General features: G+C 40.6%; 1 protein-coding gene across 3 annotated transcripts in view; it reads left to right on the top strand.

The window, feature by feature from the left end:
- The window catches only part of CNTNAP5 (contactin associated protein family member 5), an 884,141-nt gene that overhangs the window by 590,375 nt on the left and 275,176 nt on the right, over positions 1-18,590 (top strand). For all 3 annotated transcript variants that reach the window (XM_066280702.1, XM_066280703.1, XM_066280701.1), the window contains one exon: positions 8,047-8,166. In XM_066280702.1, coding sequence (XP_066136799.1) covers positions 8,047-8,166 — 120 coding nt within the window. The remainder of the gene's footprint in view (positions 1-8,046; positions 8,167-18,590) is intronic.

Below are 18,590 nucleotides of genomic sequence, written 5' to 3'. Positions count from 1 at the left end.
GCCTGGAGATATGTAAAATCACAGCTCCCACAGCCTCACGCACAGAAGTTCTGATTCGGGATGAGGTCTGTGGGTTTACGTGTCTAGGAAGCTCCGAATGCCCGGCTGCTGCTGGTTTGAGGAGCACATTGGGAGAGCCACAGCTTTGGAATCACTGTTTTAGAAGCTGTGTGCATCCCCTGAGGCTCATGCTAAGTTTCATCTCAAGTTACCACTGCTTTGCCTCCACACACCTGCTGAGCTGAACTTGATTCACATGTGGTTATAAGCAAGCATGTGCACATATTCTTATTTTAAATACAGCACATTATAAAAGATAATTGCTGCATGTTTTTAAGATTCATTGACTGGATCACGAAGGTAAGGATGGCAGGATACATAACAGTCATATTCAAGACAAGGTCCTTAATTTGTATTTAGCAACTATTGTTTCATTTTACTTTATTACTTTTTTGAAAAAAAATGTATTAAGAAAATTAAATTTAATGGAGTGATATTTATCAATAAGAGTATATATGTTTCAGATAAATATTTCTATAGCATTTAAACTGTTGATTGTGTTGTGTGCTATCACCCAAAGTCAAATCATTTTCTGTCATTGTGTATTTGTCCATCTTTAATCCCCTCCTCCCTTCCCCACTCTCTTTATTTTGATGAACATGCTCTAGTTTCTAAGAAGAAAATGAAATACTGGTATAGTTTTGGGTGGAGGCGAAGATGGACGCAGGCGTATTTTAGAACCCAGCCGGGGTCATATGATGGATTGCTGCTCTATTTAAACAGTATGGGTCAATCAATGGACAGAACTCCAGGGCTCTGGAGCACTATGTCTTGGAAGAACCCACCCTGTCCTTTGACTTTTACTAGTTTATGGAAAAATATTTTTACAACATATGTTTCACCTATTTAAAGTGTAAAGTTCATTATTTTTAGTAGATTCACACAGTTGTATAATCATGACTACCAAATTTCAACACCCCCTAAAAGAACCTTCATCACATTAACAGTAATTTCTCATTCTCCTCAATGCCTACCCCCAACCTCAGGCAGCTACTACACACATTCTGTCTGCAGAGATGACTTGTTTTATATGGACATTTCAACTAAATGGAGTTCTGTCATACATGATCTTTTGTGACTAGCTCCTTTCACTGAACATGTTTTCAGGGTTCAGGGTTCATCCATGTTGTAGCATGCATCAGCCCTTCATTTTCTCTCTGTTGTGTAATAATACTTCCTCATATGCAAATATCACATTTGTTTATCCATCCATCAGTTGATGAGCATGTGGGTTGTTGCCATTTTTTTGGTTACTATGAATAATTTTCCTATGAATATTTATGCACAGATATTTGATGTGGACAAATGTTTTTGTTTCTATAGAATAGACTTCTAAGAGTAAAATTGTTGGCTCATATTCCTCTTTTTATAAAGCTTTTACTTTGAAATAATTCACTTTAAATTGAGGGAAATAAGTGTAAAATGAAGTCCTATGTGCCCTTTACCCAGTTGTCCCCAATGGTAACATCTTGCATAATGGTGGCATATCACCAAAACCAGGAAAATGACGATAAGATATACAAAGCTTATTTAGATTGTTCCATTTTAACATGCCTTCTTGTGTATGAGCTGTGTGCATGTGTGTGTGTAGGGGTGTGGGGGGGGTTCTGAAAAATTTTATCATATGCAATGATTTGTGTAATAACCACTTTAATCAGGAGGCAAAATACTTTCATCACAAGAACCCCTCATGCTGTCCTTTGATAGCCACAGATTGCTATCACCCCCATCCCTAAACTTTATCAACCACAAATACGCTTCCGTCTCCACTAACCTCCTTTTAAGTAATGAAAATCTTACATAATGCATGTCTATTTTCAGCTTGTATCAACTGTGTGCAGATGGGACATCAAAACATTTGTTTTCTAAGTTAATATCCTGACACATTTTTCAAACTAATTTCAGAAATTTTATCAGTTTTAATGTATTAATTTTTTTTCTTTTCCACACTGAAACAAGGCCACAGCAAAGTCCCACAAACCTTACTTACTACATACAAGATTTGACAAACTTTATTAAATAAATAGTTGCTAAATGCTTCACAAACATGTATTTAACAGGATTAATCTGATCTTATTTATGTCTACAGGCTGTGTATGTAGACCTGTAACTAAATATGCAATCACGTGGCAAATGTTAGATTCTGGGGATATAAGGAGCAAGTAAGGAAATAGAACTGAAACATCTTTAAACCATTAAAAATACTATATACTTTTAATGTAAGTTTTATGCCCATTTCTATAGTTTTAATATAGGAATAAAAACAGTGGGGCAGAAAAACAGCAGCTCTGACCTTGACACTTGAAAAGGTGAGGTCTAAAATAAAATCTTTTTACTGTTTGAATACTATCATTATCTTTAATGAGAATAGGCTTCACAAGGACATTCAAAATTGTACCTTAGGCAATAAATTAGCTGCCAAGACTAGATTTGGAATATTTTCTTTATATATGAAAATACTGATTTAACTGCCTTGTCCAGCTACATTATATATCTGCTCATATTAATTTAAAAACCTATTTTAAAGTGTTTCAATATGTCCATCAGGGTCCTTTTCACTGACGAGCACAAATCTTTGTGTGTGCCCATAATGTTAGACTTTCCAGGGAGGCACTAGCATTTGCTGTTTCTAATAGAGATGAAGCTGGCCATTAATAAAGCTTCTTTTATTTTTCCTTCATTCTCGGGTCTTCTTCCGTGTAGGAAATTTGACAGTTGTCTTATAGTAGTTTCCAATGGCAATTTAGAACTTGTGTGAGGAATATCTTGGCTTTTCAAATGAGTGGAGATAATCATTTAATATATATTTATATTTATAATGATTATACATATAGACCAAATATATATATATATATATACACACACACACACACACACACACACTAATTTTCTAATATTGAATCACTGTTGCATTTTTGGATTATGTTCCCACTTGACCATTATGTCTTTGGTCTTTTAAAAATATACTATTAGGTTCTATATGATGATATTTTATGTGATTTTTTTAGTGATATTCATAAGTGAATCTGAAGTTTTCTATTTTGGTGTGGGTATTTTTTTTAGGCTTAAGAAGTCATCTTTACACTTAGTATTCATAGTAAATTGCAACAGATGTTAGACCTCAGTCCCTGAGATGGGCTGAGAAAAGAATTTAGAGCTAAAACATTGTATGGCCAGTAGCCACGGCCACCATCACAGTCGTCTGGTCCATGCAGGTTCACATTTTATTTGGACAGGTGGTAATGAAACAATGGAGCCAAGAACTGGTGGGCCACACCAGTTCTAATTCTAACTCACACCCAGAGGGGGAGAAATACACACAGTGGGAAACACTTCCCTTTCCATTCAGGGCTCCCAAAGCCACTGACTTATCTGAGTTTCCTAGAATCAAAGGTTTTACCTCACCAGCCTTATTCACCTCTGTTCCCCATCTCCTTCTCTCTGTACAAACTCTGCATAAACTGGCTTCTCCTTCAGCATTCTGCTATCTTGGCTGCTTCTCCTCTCCTCCATGTGGCCTTTCTCTGCTCTCCTCCAGCATGGGCTCCTCTGCCCAATTTTATAGTGTAGAAATCCAAACCTTTAATCCAATATACAAACAAGGAAGTCTTTGATACAAAGTTGCTTATCTGAGGCATAATGAGATTACTCATGAGAGTGCACCACCCTCTATCATGAGTAGTTAAGGGTGTGGGGAAAAGCTTAGTTTTAAAACTAAGCCTTAGGCTATAAGGATCCTGCTGCTTACAGCCTATCCCTCAGACCCAATGCAAACTATAAGTGAGGAAACATATATATCATATTTGCAAACTTATTTGACCTACAGAGAGAAAGAGAAAGAGAGAGAGAGAGAGAACACTAGGTCCGTTCCAAAGGTGGGGATTTTAGGGGATGTCTCAAAGGAGGATAGTAGTAGACTATTCATCAGCTCTCCATGTGTGTCCTTTCAGGGTCATGGTCTCTCCTGATTTCCTGATTGGAGGGTCATTAGTCCTCACAGCAGGTCCAGTTATGGTATTGTTGTCTCTGGCTTTGCTCTTCTTCTGGGCCTGGAGCTGAAACAACCTGAGACTTAGATGTTATGTTTAGTTTGATCAAAACTGTGGCTCTGTGATCAACAGACCTGACTGAGGTCTTGTTCCTAAGATTATTTGATTCAGGTCAGAACCTTACTGTCTTGAGGGTTTAATGCTTAAGGAAGTGGACATTTAAGAGCTTGTATGGGAGTCCTCTGGCCCCTATGTTCTTCTTCTAAGGGGGTCAGTCACATGATCACCAATATACTAGGGGATGAAAGGTCATCCTGAGGATGAGACTCGTTGCTAGGCATCTGGGGCTCTCTGCCAGGTGAGGGGATCGTCTGTACCTGGCTTATATCATTTCTTCTCTGCTCATGTCTGTCTAAACTGCCCACTATATCACTTACTTCTCATAACAATTTGAATAATTTATCTCTTTTCCTGTGCTTTGAAGAACTATAAGTGACATTATAATAATCTACACTTTTTAAAAAATGAACAATTCTAATGTCTTGCTCTAGGTGAGAGCTTCGAAAATATTTTATTTTCTATTTTGGGAATTGGTCTTTCAATGTTTTTCTGTGTGTATTGGAGTTAATTTGGTAAATTTATGAATTATCTGAGACCTAGGGCCACGTCTCTTTTATTCAGTTTTTTGAGAGCCTAGGCCAGAGCTACTTCTGCATTCATAGGTTCTCATAAATGTGTGTGCTCTGCTTGGTGTGCAGCGGGTGGCCAGCAATGCAGGAGGGCAACACAATACGGAAGTTGTATGTCTGTGCTTCCTGGTTGAGCTGATGGACTGAACATATGCATTTACCTCTACTTCCTTCTAAAGCATCACATAAACAGTAATAAATAATATAAATTTCCTTAAATGGTTCAGTCTGCAGCTGATCAGAAAAGCATCTTGAGCCTTAACCATGACCAAACCTTCAACTTCAGTGATGGGGTATCATAAAAGACCTAAACACATACCAGGCTGGGAGTTAGAGAAGCAGAAGGAAGAGGTGGCCCACTAGCAGCTGGTGTGACTTGGCCAACCCACACCTGTAGCTTAAGTCTGAAGTTAAGTGGAAACATGTGTAATCTACAATAGAACCTCATGCATGACATGGACTTTATAAGCCTAAAATGAATGTGTATGCTGTGACTTCCATCTTCCAGATCTCATGCAAAATATCTCTTGAAGTTATAAAAATCTAACAAGACTAAGAGAAAGTACCTAAAGAGATTAACATAGAGACTCCCAAGAAGTGGTCAAGCTAGATTGTACCATAGTAAAGTTCTAGAGGGCAAACCACACATATTTGTTTAGAGCAATTGGTACTTTAGAGAGTACTGTTGAATTTGATAGGATGACAAAGAATTTCCTGACATTTCAGAAAGAAATTTAACATGAAAGACCACACACACACACACACACACACACTTGGAGGAAACACTATTTTAAAGTGATGAAAATATCAAAGAAAGTGTTATAATTAATATTTTCAGATATATCTAAGATATTTTGCATCGATGAATCAAGAATTTCATGTCATTAAAAAGAAAGAGTATTCAGAGAGAAAAGTAAACATTTTATGGAATTTAAAAATGCTAACACTGAAATAGCCAAAAACTGAGAATAAGCCAAATGAACTAAGAGGGAAAAGCTAACATCTCTGCACAGAAAGGGTATAGGAAATATTAGTTTTATTAGTTTTTCACAAGTGTTGTGATTTGTGATCTTAAAATCATAAGGCTTGTTATCACTTAAAAGAAAAGTTAAGGAAACAAAAAGCAACAAATAAAAGGAAGTAACATTACTTGAAATAGTACAATAACAGAAGCAACAACAACGAAAAAGTAATAATAATACTCTATATGTATCAAGCACTTGCTATGTGCCAAGCACCATGCTAAGTGCTGTAGGTATGTCTTTGCAGCCTTACTACAGTTGTATAAGGTAGATATTTTTGTACCTATATCCATATTAGAAAATTAGTGCTTTCCAAGTTTATTAGCTAGCCATTGCTGCATAATGAACCACAGCAAAATGTAGTATCTGTAAACAGTCAGCATTGCTACTTTATGGTTCCTCCTGGTCTCTGAGCAACTGAAAGTGAGAGATTCAGTCTGGGTCTCTCATAGGGCTGCAGTTAGGATTTCAGCCAGGGTTGCAACCATGCAGTCTGAAGCCTGGCTTCAGAACTTCATGCTCACCCACATGAGCCTTTTCTCAGGGCTGCCCCTGGACATGCCTGTTGGCTTCATCCCAACTGAATGATTCAGGATTACCCATGGTGGGAGTCACTGTCTTTTCATAATCAGGTTTTGGAAGTGACATTTATTACTTTTGTCAGGTTCCATTAGAAGTACAACCACAAGTCCAGCCACACTCAAGAAGAAGGCATGAATCCATGAGCAAGATATAAATACCAAGGGGTGAGAATAGAATCAGTCAGCTCAGGGATTGCCTATCACAGATTAATTAGCTATTCAAGCTCCCATAAGTAGTAAGAGATAGCCTTGTGATGCAGACCCACTTGATTGACTCTGGGGCTCATGTTTTAACCACTACATAACCTCCTCCCCCAACATGCTGCCTAAATAGGACAGCAGCAACCCTTTTCGCAGTGTGGCTATCTTGAGAGTGTGGGACTGGCTGGAGAGAGGCACCACACATAGAAGTAACTTTCACATGTATAACTCAAACCCAAGTGTGCTATTAGGTTTGGACAAACATCAAGAAGCTATATATTGTGGTCAGAATGTAAGGTACAACTATAACCCTTCCATCTACCTCCTACTTCACAATGTGTGTTTGGCTGCAAAAAAGAAGTCTATGAGTACAAGGATAACCTTGAATTCACATTAATTTATGAAATCTCAAACCCTCTCAAGATTTAGAACTTCATTGGTAATAAATTATTTGAGGCACTTTTCATACTTGAGCATGACAAACTATGGCTTCATTTTCCTGGGATGGGGCATTCGTCACAAGGACACGTTGGTGAAGGTGAGGAAGTGGTGCTCTATCTTTAAGCTGTTGGGAGCCACTGAAGTGTGTTAGACATGGAGTATGACACAATTAGATGTGTCCCTGCTGCTCTGGGTTATGCCATTTTGTCTAAAGCATCAAGCAACATCTTGCAGCCTCACATATGAGACATCAGATGCTTCCTTTACATTTCACTGGATTCATTCATGTTCTCGTTGGTCAAGGTACCCTATCCCAGGGCACCTGTGTCTGCCTCTGTCTGAACACATGAAGACCCTTGTGGCTGCACCAAACTGTGAGCTTCCTAAGGCACAGACTGACTGCTTTCTATCTGTTTGTCACCTGGTGGCAATCACATTGTTGACATATTTTAAGAATACAGTAAGTGCTTGTTAAGTCAAAATAAACTAGATCAAGCATCTACCATATGTTAGTTACTGTGCTAAGCTCTGGATATATATGTAAATAAGATAGCAACATTTTATTTTATTAATATAAAAGCACGACTGTATATACTCAGTTTCTCATTTATAATTCAAATCCCTTCTCTGAATGTGGCCCTCTGCTAGATGTTGTACCATGGTGTCAAACAATACATAGGCACTCTGACAGGTTCTGTAATCATTGAGGGAGGCAGAACAGAATAGGGTGATCCTATCTCAGTACACTATGCAGGTATCAAAGGGGGACAGGGGGACAGGTACGTCAGCACAGAGAAGAGTTACACCAGATTTCCAAAGGGAGACCTTTTGAAGGTTGTGACCTCCGTGTTGGTTAGAAGAATGACTGTTATGGTGAACTGAGGATGCAACTACATCAAATATTGGGATGCTGGTTTGTTAAGACTCTGTGGCAAAGTTGAGGTTATAGGAGAAGGGAAGGAAGTCAACACTGACAGTCAATGTGAGTAAAAATCACTGATTCATCCAAGGAGTATGTAGAGCCATACAAAGTTTCCTCCCTGCTGCCTTTGTGTCTTCCCAGCCCTCTATGAGCGATCCTGTGAGGTGTACAGGCACCAAGGGCGTACAGCTGGTTTCTTCCACATTGACCCAGATGGCAGCGGGCCGTTGGGACCTCTCCAGGTGTACTGCAATGTCACAGGTGAGGGTGCATAATTTCCACTGATGCTCTGTCTACCAATGTGATGGTATACGGCAAACGGAAGTCCACAGGAAGGGAACAAGCTTGCAAATAAAAGACCAAGTTCTGGGGTGAGGAGAGAATAGTATTTCAGTAAATAATAAAATTAACATCTAGGTTATATTCATGAGAGAAGAAAACTTGTTAACAATCTTGATTTTCCACCAAAACCAAGACTTAGTATCCAAGCATTTTTTTAAATTTTTAAATTTTATTTTTTACAGAGACAGAGAGAGGGATAGATAGGGACAGACAGGAATGGAGAGATGAGAAGCTTCAATCATCAGTTTTTTGTTGCAACACCTTAGTTTTTCATTGATTGCTTTCTCTTATGTGCCTTGACCGTGGGCCTTCAGCAGACCGAGTAACCCCTTGCTCAAGCCAGCGACCTTGGGTTCAAGTTGGTGAGCTTTGCTCAAACCAAATGAGCCCACGCTCAAGCTGGTGACCTCGGGGTCTCGAACCTGGGTCCTCCACATCCCAGTCCGATGCTCTATTCACTGCACCACCACCTGGTCAGGCAATTTCCAAGGATTTTCTATAGAACTTGCCAAGAATATTTTCTCTCTTAAAACTCAAAAACAGGCCTTGGCCAGTTGGCTCTGTGGTATAGCTGGGCATGTGGAAGTCCTGGGTTTGATTCCCATCCAGGGCACAGAAGAGAAGCACCCTTACCCCTCTCCTTTCTCTCTATCTCTCTCTTCTTCTCACACAGCCAAAGCTTCAATGGAGCAATGTTGGCCTGGGTGCTGCGGATGACTCCATGGCCTCCGCCATGCATTGAAGCAACACCCAAGATGGGCAGAGCATTGCCCCCTAGTGGGCTTACCAGGTGGATCCTGGTTGGGTTCATGTAGAGTCTGTCTCTCTGCTTCCCTGATTCTCACTTCAGAAAAATACAAAAAATAAAAAGTAAAAAAACAAAACAAAACACAAAAAGCTCAAAAACAGAAAGCAAATAAAAATGACTACACAAACAAACAAACAAAAATAAGCTATTATTTTCTGGCAATATTATTTATCTGGCCACTTCTTTTTAAAGTGCAGAAGGGCCTAGTCAGAGTCAATTATTACATGGGTTAAGAAACAGCATATAAGTACTAACTTATGTTAAAACATAATTCCACAAAGCCAAATTGTGATGTAATAGTTTTCTAAAAATAATGGCATTGTGGGTGTCACTAGTTGGCCCATCCACACTTTTTGATTAAAGCACTAGCTTTTGGAGAGGCCAGCAGAATCATATAGTGAAACAGAAAAATAGGGGATTATTGAGTCTAGTTGAGTCCTCTAGTCGTAGGCTTCTCTGCACAAGGCAACACCCTTTATCTGCAACCAGACACTGTCTGGGGCACTGAAGATATGCACACAAATAAGGCAAAGTCACTATTGTTCAGGAGGCAATAAAATAGGGAGAAATAGCACGCAATATCACAGATAGAAATGCAAGTAAACTTTTGCAAAAATGGTGACGAAGGACACTTAGTAATTTGCCCATCTGAGCACAAAGGCCACATTTCTTTTTTCTGCAGAAAATGCTAGTTCCATTGAATTGAATGTCATTTCACTACATTTCCATAGACCTTCAACTGCAAAATATGTATATGCTAGCTGTTTCTCAACAGCTTTTTAACATAAATTAGAAATTGTGTTGCTATTTTTCTTTCATGGTTGTGGTAACCAACAGTGCTCAACAACCAGGTCAAGTAGGTAAGGTTCTTAGTGAATCTTGGCTATTTCAAAATGTAATCAACATATAGATATCTGAGGATTCTTGCTAAAAAATTATAAACTTCTCAGCCCCCAAAATTCTAATTCAATATATGGACTTTTACCGATCTCTCCAAGTGATTGAAATGCAAATTATCCCTGCTCTACACTTTACCAAAAAAACAAGGAAGTGATTTGGCAGCAGAATAAGGCACTGGAGATCAATGCCTGCTGATGAGTGATCAGCGCCTACCAACTTCTGGGTCTGAACTGAGAGTTTATCAAGTTTCTTATTAAAAAAATGCATTGGGATGACATGGATCACCAAATCCTATAGGTTTCCGGTGAACAACTCAATACAGCACTATCTCACAACAGAATTCTGAGGTTATTTTTATCTCTGTCTTCCATAAAAAAGAAACAAAGCACGAACATTTCATGACTTGCTCAAGTAACAAATACTAGAACTAAGGGAAAGAGGGCTGAGGGTAGTTAGAGGTGGGCAAAGAGAGTAAAATGGGGATGAAAACAAACTTTGCCTGGGGTGATGGTCATGCAATATGGAGTGCAGATGATGTTTGATTGAGTTGCATACCTGAAATATGTACTCCAATTAAACTCAATGAAAAATAATCTTTAAAATAAATAAATAAATAAATGCTGGGACTAATAGTCAAGATTCAGGAAGCAAACGGAAGCCTCTGGCACAGTAATAATCTCTATCAGTAAATATTAATTAGATCCTTTGTATTGTTTGTTTTGCTTTAAACAGTGCTTATATTTTTGTTATAAATCACTATTAATAATAAAAAGTTAAGGAAACAAAAGATATGGAAATAATGTTAAAGTCACCTATAAACTACCTACAATCCAGAAATTCCTATTGCTATTTTATTGTTAGAATTTTCTTGTGACTTTTTTCTATGAATGTATATGTGCTTTTTTCTATGAATGTATATTTCTTAAATATATATTTTAAAATTATGATTTTAATAGATAAGCATAAACTTGTCCTTATATCATTAAATATATTTTAAAATTAAAATATGTAAATTAAATATAGATTAAAATTTTAAGCTCTCCAAATGATGTGAGTTCAATGTTATAGAAAGTATGGTGAATTCATAAGTCTCATTTACATGGAATCTCTGTCTTTGAAAAGACATCTTTCTGGGTTTATGTTGATGTTTTGTCCAGGAATGGCTAAAGATAAATTAATGATTACTTGTTGCTGTGACCCTGAAGTAATCAGGACATTTGAGTTATGTCTCAGAATCAACAGACTTTGTTATATATGATTGGACATTTTTTAAAGTATTTTTTTGGTCACATGTAGTTGCATTTTATATAAACGTTTTTTGTTGTTGTTGTTGTTATTTTTACTCTAAAACAAATCTCTGTGTAGGCTGAATTGTAGAATACTCGCGTTTAGCTGACAAACATCTTTAGTACATAAATATCATGATCATCAAGTCCATGTTTTTCTGTTTGTCAAATGTTAAATGTTCTTTAATATGAGTGAATCCTGACACGAGCCAAAGCGTGACAGGAATTGTTCAGGGAATAGAAGGAGGGAGAATGCAGGCTTGGTCTGAGTGCCACTCCCATTTGTGACAACACATAGTTGTTTTCTCTGACCTTGTCCCTGGCACAACCAGGTGGTAAAACAAGGAGAATAAAGAACCCTGGGAGGCAGGGCTCTGGGTTTCCTTCCTGTGCCTGCGTCAGCAGCTGGGGCTCCTGGCCTCTTTGCAGGTCTCTAACATCAGACCCTGGGCCAGGTGGTCTCAGAGGCCATCTTCCTTTAGAACCCCTTGAGAGAGATTACAGGAGGTACTTCAGAAAAAAGGAAACTTCTAAGAAATTTGCAGATATTTGCAAATAGAGGTTTTGAGGGTGAAGAAGAACAGGTTTTGTTATTGTTGTTGTGAAAAACAGTGCATTTGAATCAAAAGCACCTTTTAAAATGCATCCTTGGGGCAGATTAGCTGTCCCTCTCTGTAGGCAACTGGTACCTTTCCCCTGCTGCAGATTCAATTCCCTGCATCTCCCCTCCCACTGGAGGACCTTGGAGAGACAGGGCTCCCAACAGCTCAAGTAGCTTCTGTGTCTTTGGATGTGAGGAGACTGCTTTGGGGCAGTAACCTAAAGGGCTAATCAGACTTATTGAAGAAGTAGAGTGGATCTAGGCCTCCTAAAGTTCTGACACTGTACTCACTCACGACTAAGTTCCTTCCCCCAGGGACGGTGTGTGGGGGAGGAGAGAGGTCCAGGGTTTGGATGCAAGACTGACGGAAGTGATAGAGAATTTTGGGCAAATGAATTTGTAAAATTTGTAGTTTTTTAGCTTGCTGACTTTTTTGTTAAAAATGGTGCTGGGCAGCTTGACATCAGAGCAGGGCAGTTGATTATAAATTGTAGATTACATTGCTGCTTGGGAGGGACCATTGTTTTGCTAATGTTTGCTGGAGGAGGGGTCTTTGTGGGTCCTGGCAGTTTTGCAGGGAGAGCACAGAGAGTGCAGAGTGCTGAAGAAGCAGAAGTCACTTTGGCAGAGAGAAGAAGAAGTGTAGATGGCAAATCAAAGCTGAGGGGTTTTGGCAGCTCCGCTGAGACTGGTTGGGCCTTTGAGTCTAGGAGGAACCGGAGAAGATTCTCCTGGTGGTGGAACTGGAAAATGCGTCAGGGCTTTGGGAGCTCTGAATGAAAGAGAAGTGTTTTTCCTGCCTGTTTGCTCATTGGCCTGGTGCAAGACTTCAATAAAGAAATGGCCCATCATTTTTTGGCTCCACTGTTTCTTTTTTTTAAAATTTATTTATTTATTCATTTTAGAGAGGAGAGGAGAGAGAGAGAAAGGAGGGAGGAGCAGGAAGCATCAACTCCCATATGTGCCTTGACCAGACAAGTGCAGGTTTCGAACTGGCAACCTCAGCATTCCAGGTCAACGCTTTATCCACTGCACCACCACAGGTCAGGCTTCACTGTTTCTTTACTGTCTGCCCGAATCCAGTGACAACCTGCATGGCCACAACAGCAGTTGCCACAGGCCCTACAGAGGAAGAAGTAAAGAATAAGTTTCTTCAGGAATACACATTGGACCTATGTTTAATATCTGAATTATTCACAATGCATGTCAGCTCAGTATAGAAGTGCACATTCCAGGCACCATGTGAACTGCCAATTTTTTGGCTAATACAAAATTGTGTATGCATTAGTTATTCCACAAATTGAGTGGCTGTGGCTTAAAAACAAAAACAGAACTACATTGTTTGACAACTTTGGAGATAGAAGTCCAAAAAATCCAAAAGCCTTCAGGGCCACACTCTGCTCCCTCTGAAACCTTTCGAGAGAACCCTCCCTTCCTCTTTCGAGCTTGTTTCTCTTGTTCGGGTGTGCTTAGGCTTGCAGCAGCAGCACCTCAGTCTCTGCCTTCCAGATGCTGTCACCCTGCTTTCACAGTCACAGTTCACCATCTCCACTTATGAGATTGTTTGTCTGTTTCTTCTCTTTTTATAAGGACACTGGTCATGTTGGATGAGGGCCCGCCTTAATGGACTATGACCTTATTTTTATTTGATTGCATTTTCAAAGTTACTGTTTTTAATTAAGGTCACATTTTACAGGGATTTAGGGTTAGGACTTTGCACATACCTTGGGGAACACAATTCAAGCCATACATAACATTATCATTTCAGTATAAATCTGCATTACATGCTAATCATGGGGAAGAGACAGCAACAATTAAAATATATGTAAGGCCAGTGGCCACCACCGTCATGGTCGTGCAGGTTCTCATTGGATTTGGGCAGATGGTAAAAAAAACAGTGGAGCCCCAAAATGGTGGGTGTAAGGCCAGGAGCCGTCATCGTGACCATTCACATGCAAGTTCCCATTGGATTCGGGCAGGCGATAAAGAAATGGCGGAGTCAGAGGATGGGGGGCCATCCTATTTATTGGTGTCTCACCAAGACAGGCAAACCACAAAAGAAGACAAGGGAAAAGCAGAAAACCAGCTCTTCCCATGAAGGGCAAGGGATCAGGGGAGCCCCTGCAATTGTGATAGCAGGAACTGTGTGTCTGAGCTCCTGGTCTGTCCCACTTTATAGTGTAGAAAACCAAAATCCCTTAATCCAATATACAAACAAGGAAGTCTCCGATACAAAGTCACTTATCCAAGGCATAATTGGATTTCTCATGAGAGTGCACCACCCAGATCATACAATCAGTCAAGGGTGTGGGGAAAAGCTAAGTCCCAAAACCAAACCTCAGGCTACAACAACCTGGCCTGCTTATAGCCTGTCCCCCACACCCATTATAAGTCACAAGCGAGCAAACATATATATCATGTTTACAAACTTATTTGACCAACAGTGGGCCATTTCGTTTATTAAAGCTCATACCAGTGGATGAGCAAACAGGCAGAGAAGATTGCTTCCCTCTCATTCAGTGGCTCCCAAAGCCCTGAGACATTCTCCATTTCCACAACCCAGAAAATCATCTCTGGTTCATCCTGGAATCAAAGGCCTCCACCAGACTCAGCAGAGCTCCAGTTCCACATCTGCACTTCTCCTCTTCCTGCAAATTCCAAACTAGGGAAAAAATTCCTTCTCCAGCAAACATTAGCAATACAATGGCCTCTCTCAAACAGGAAGACAATCTGCAATTTACAATCTGCTGCCCTAAGGGCAAGCACCACAGCCTTTCACAGACTATATATACCTGGTGCTGCCCAAGCCAATGCAAAATATAAGTGAGAAAACCTAAAAAACACATTTTATAAACTTATTTTCCCAACAAAGGACAATCACAGGATAGGTGTAGTGTGTGTTGGGAGCATGCAGGAGAGGCTTCATCCAGGCTCCTGTGGAAGGGCTACTGGGCGGGAGGACTATGTCTCTAAGACCTGGACACAGGAAGGCAGCTACTAGGAAATGAGGCATAGGAAGACATTTTCAGGAAGAACAAACAAATGTGAAAATACAAATTTCAGGATCTCTTGAACCTGCACATTTGTGGGAGGCAACAATCTCACCAAGATGTCACGAATTTAGAGTATGAAAAACTCATGAAATTGAATAAGTAGGAAAAAAAGGATCAAACTGTCTTGAGTAGAAGGATGCACACACTGTTGATGGTCTGTTGGTCAAATAAGTTTGTAAATATGATATATAGGTTTGCTCTCTTACAACTTGCATTGGGTGAGGGGGACAGGCTTTAAGCAGGCAGTGTTGTTATACCCTAAGGCAGTGGTTCTCAACCTTTCTAATGCCATGACCTCACAATACAGTTCCTCATGTTTTGGTGACACCAAACCAAAAAATAATTTTGGTGGTGTTAATCCAAATTCGGAGGGACCCAAAACATGAAAGACAGAAATAAGGTCCGTAGTTTACACACCAAAGCTTTATTGTTTAGCTTGGCCAAGCGGCAGCAGCTCCAACAGAGATCTGAGGGAGAGCGCGCCGGCCCTTTGTTCTACTTAGTTTTTATAGTTTTGTAAGTGGGAAGTACAGCAGCAAAAATTGCAATTAGGAGCCCCTTACCACTATTGGTTATAGCCATATGTCCTTTAACATGATAGGACCACGTTCAATTTGCAAGCTATACATCATTTTGGGGAAAACAAAGTTTACAAGCCAACACAATGGTAGAAAGATGTCTCTTTACATATTAAAGGCATTCCTATATTATCTAGTGCTTATCTGCTATCTCTCTGTCCAGAGTCACACACACATTTACATAGGAGAGGTAGTTTTGGTGGGGACAAATGCCCGCAAATGACTCATTGCTATAAGAAAAGGTTTATTTTGGCTTTTCTCTTCCTGCACCTGGCTAGCCATTCACCCCTTTCCCCATAGGTGTGGTGGAATGTCTGGGAATCCATGTTCTCCTCCCCTTGCATTTACAATACAATGCCAAGGGCCATCCTGGTTATGCCAATCACACAGTACAGAGACTATTCTCACAATTTCTCTGCACACCTTAATCCAAATTAATAAAATGTTCTCCAAGCCTCCTAAAATATTAATATTAATTCTGTAGCCTTTGGTACTTTACAACACCTGCGGGTGAAATGGCTCAGTGGCTCCTCAGTGGCTACTTCATAACTGTAATTTTGCTACAGTTATGATTTGGAATGTAAATACCTGATATGCATTATGTATTTTCTGATGACTTTAGGCGACCCCACCAGGGTCGTGACCCACAGGTTGAAAACCACTGCCCTAAGGCTTAATTTTAAGACTAAGCCTTTCCCACCGTAAGTGACTTTGTATCAGAGTCTTCCTTATTTGTATATTGGATTAATGGTTTTGATTTCTATACTATAAAATAGGGCACACTGGGAGCTTGCTCTCACTCAGTTCCTGAGATTAGCATTAGAGAAGAAAGCAGAGAAGGGAGAGCAGAGAAAGGCCACATGGAGGAGAGGAGAGGCAGCCAAGATGGTGGAATGCTAAAGGGGAGGTCAGTTAGTGCAGAGTTTGTGCAGAGAGAAGGAGATAGGGAACAGAGGTGAATAAGGCTGGTGAGGTAGAAAACTTTGATTCTAGGAAACTCGAGTAAGTCAGTGGCTTTGGGAGCCCTGAATGGAAAAGGAAGTGTTTTGCCACTGTGTGCATTTCTTGCCCACTGGGTGCAAGCTAGGATTAAAACTAATGGCCCAGCAGTTCTTGGCTCCATTGTTTTATTACTGTTTGTCCAAATCCAATGTGAACCTGCATGGGCCAGGAAGCTGTGATGGTGGCCGTAGCTACTGGCTTTACATTTGGTGTAGTCTGTGGCAAGATTCGAAAATCAGTGTGGAGAACTGGCTGATGTTATGGTTCCCCATGGCTGTCCTTTTTGGGGCCGTAGGCTGGCTGACTTTTAAAGCCATGCGTGAGGAGACCGAGAGCTCTGTGGAAGAGGCTGCCTGAGACCTGCAAACTGAGCAGTGGAAGGAGCTGGAGCAAACTTGGGAGAAAGAGACGCCTACCCTGGAGCTGGAGCAAGCACAGGAGAAGGCTGACCAGGTTCCTGAGATTCATTTGAAAATGGATCAGCTGCTGGAGGAGGAATCACAGGTTCGTGAGTTGCAGATTGCACTGAACCTTGTAGAGAGCCAGCAGTGGCAGGAAGCTGGGGGCTAAAGCCCATCAGCAGGAGCTAGTGTTTTCAGTTCCTCTTTGGAGGATGAGAGAATCGGGCTAAAGTTGTGATCCGCAGCCTCCAGAAGGTGTACCTACTACACCCCTGGTAGGTCTGCGATTTTGAGACATAGGAGTGGATGCCATCATGCTCTCCAAAGCAGAGATGGAAATGCTGACTACCATTACCACATGCTCCTCTTTGGTACAGTGTAAGACCTGCCAGGATGGCAGGGATGAGGGGGTTGGCTGATGCCCAATGTGTGTGGACTGATTCCTGGACTATGACTGAAGTGGGAACTGGCTCCTGTGTTGGATGGACTTATAGATTTTGAACAATGTGAAATACCCTGATGAGGGAGGATGGTAGCTTTGATGGAGGCCCTTCCCCTACCCCGGGAAGATTTTCCCATGGCTAGAAAGATGTCCGAGGACATTTTGTGCTTTTGGCAAAGTGCTCAGTGACTGGTGAAGTATATCTTTGTAATTGTTGGAATTATATGATTTGTCATGTTGTTGTAATTTGTGTAATGTGCCTAATTGCTTTGTGCAAGTATACCTGTGCTTTAGATTGTGAAGCGAGCAAAAAGGGGTGGAATGTTGGTCAAATAAGTTTGTAAATATGATATATAAGTTTGCTCACTTATAGTTTGCATTGGGTGTGGGGGACAGGCTGTAAGCAGGCAGGGTTGTTATACCCTAGCAGGTGTCCCCAAACTTTTTACACAGAGGGCCAGTTCACTGTCCCTCAGACCGTAGGAGGGCTGACACATACAGTGCTCCTCTCACTGACCACCAATGAAAGAGGTGGCCCTTCCAGAAGTGCGGTGGGGGGCGGGATAAATGGCCTCAGGGGACTGCATGTGGCCCGCAGGCCGTAGTTTGGGGACGCCTGCCCTAAGGCTTAGTTTTAAGACTAAGCCTTTCCCACCGTAAGTGACTTTGTATCAGAGACTTCCTTATTTGTATATTAGATTAAAGGTTTTGATTTCTATACTATAAAATGGGGCAGACCAGGAGCTTGCTCTCACTCAGTTCCTGAGATTAGCATTAGAGGAGAGAACAGAGAAAGGCCACGTAGAGGTGAGGAGAAGCAGTCAAGATGGTGGATTGCTGAAGAAGAAGGCAGTTAGTGCAGAGTTTGTGCAGAGAGAAAGAGATGGGGAACAGAGGTGAATAAGGCTAGTGAGATAGAAAACTTTGATTCTAGGAAACTGGTAAGTCAGTGGTTTTGGGAGCCCTGAATGGAAAGGGAAATGTTTTCCTACTGTGTGTATTTCTTGCCTGCTGGGTGCAAGCTAGGATAAAGATGATGGCCCACCAGTTCTTGGCTCTGTTGTTTTATTATTGTCAGTCCGAATCCTGTGCGAACTTACATTGGCCAGGCGGCTGTGATGTTGGCCATGGCTATTGGTTTTACAAGGTCCTATAGTTTCCCAGCAAGGAAATATGCTGTCTCCTCTCCAGGAAAAAGGAGGACTGGTTTTATTATAAATAATTTTTAGCCCTGACGGGTTGGCTCAATGGTATAGATTGACCTGGCATATG

The sequence above is a fragment of the Saccopteryx bilineata genome, chromosome 5, assembly GCF_036850765.1.
Source record: "Saccopteryx bilineata isolate mSacBil1 chromosome 5, mSacBil1_pri_phased_curated, whole genome shotgun sequence".
NCBI lineage: Eukaryota > Metazoa > Chordata > Mammalia > Chiroptera > Emballonuridae > Saccopteryx > Saccopteryx bilineata.
Note: the sequence above shows the minus strand (reverse complement) of the source record. Positions and strands in the feature narration are given on the sequence as shown.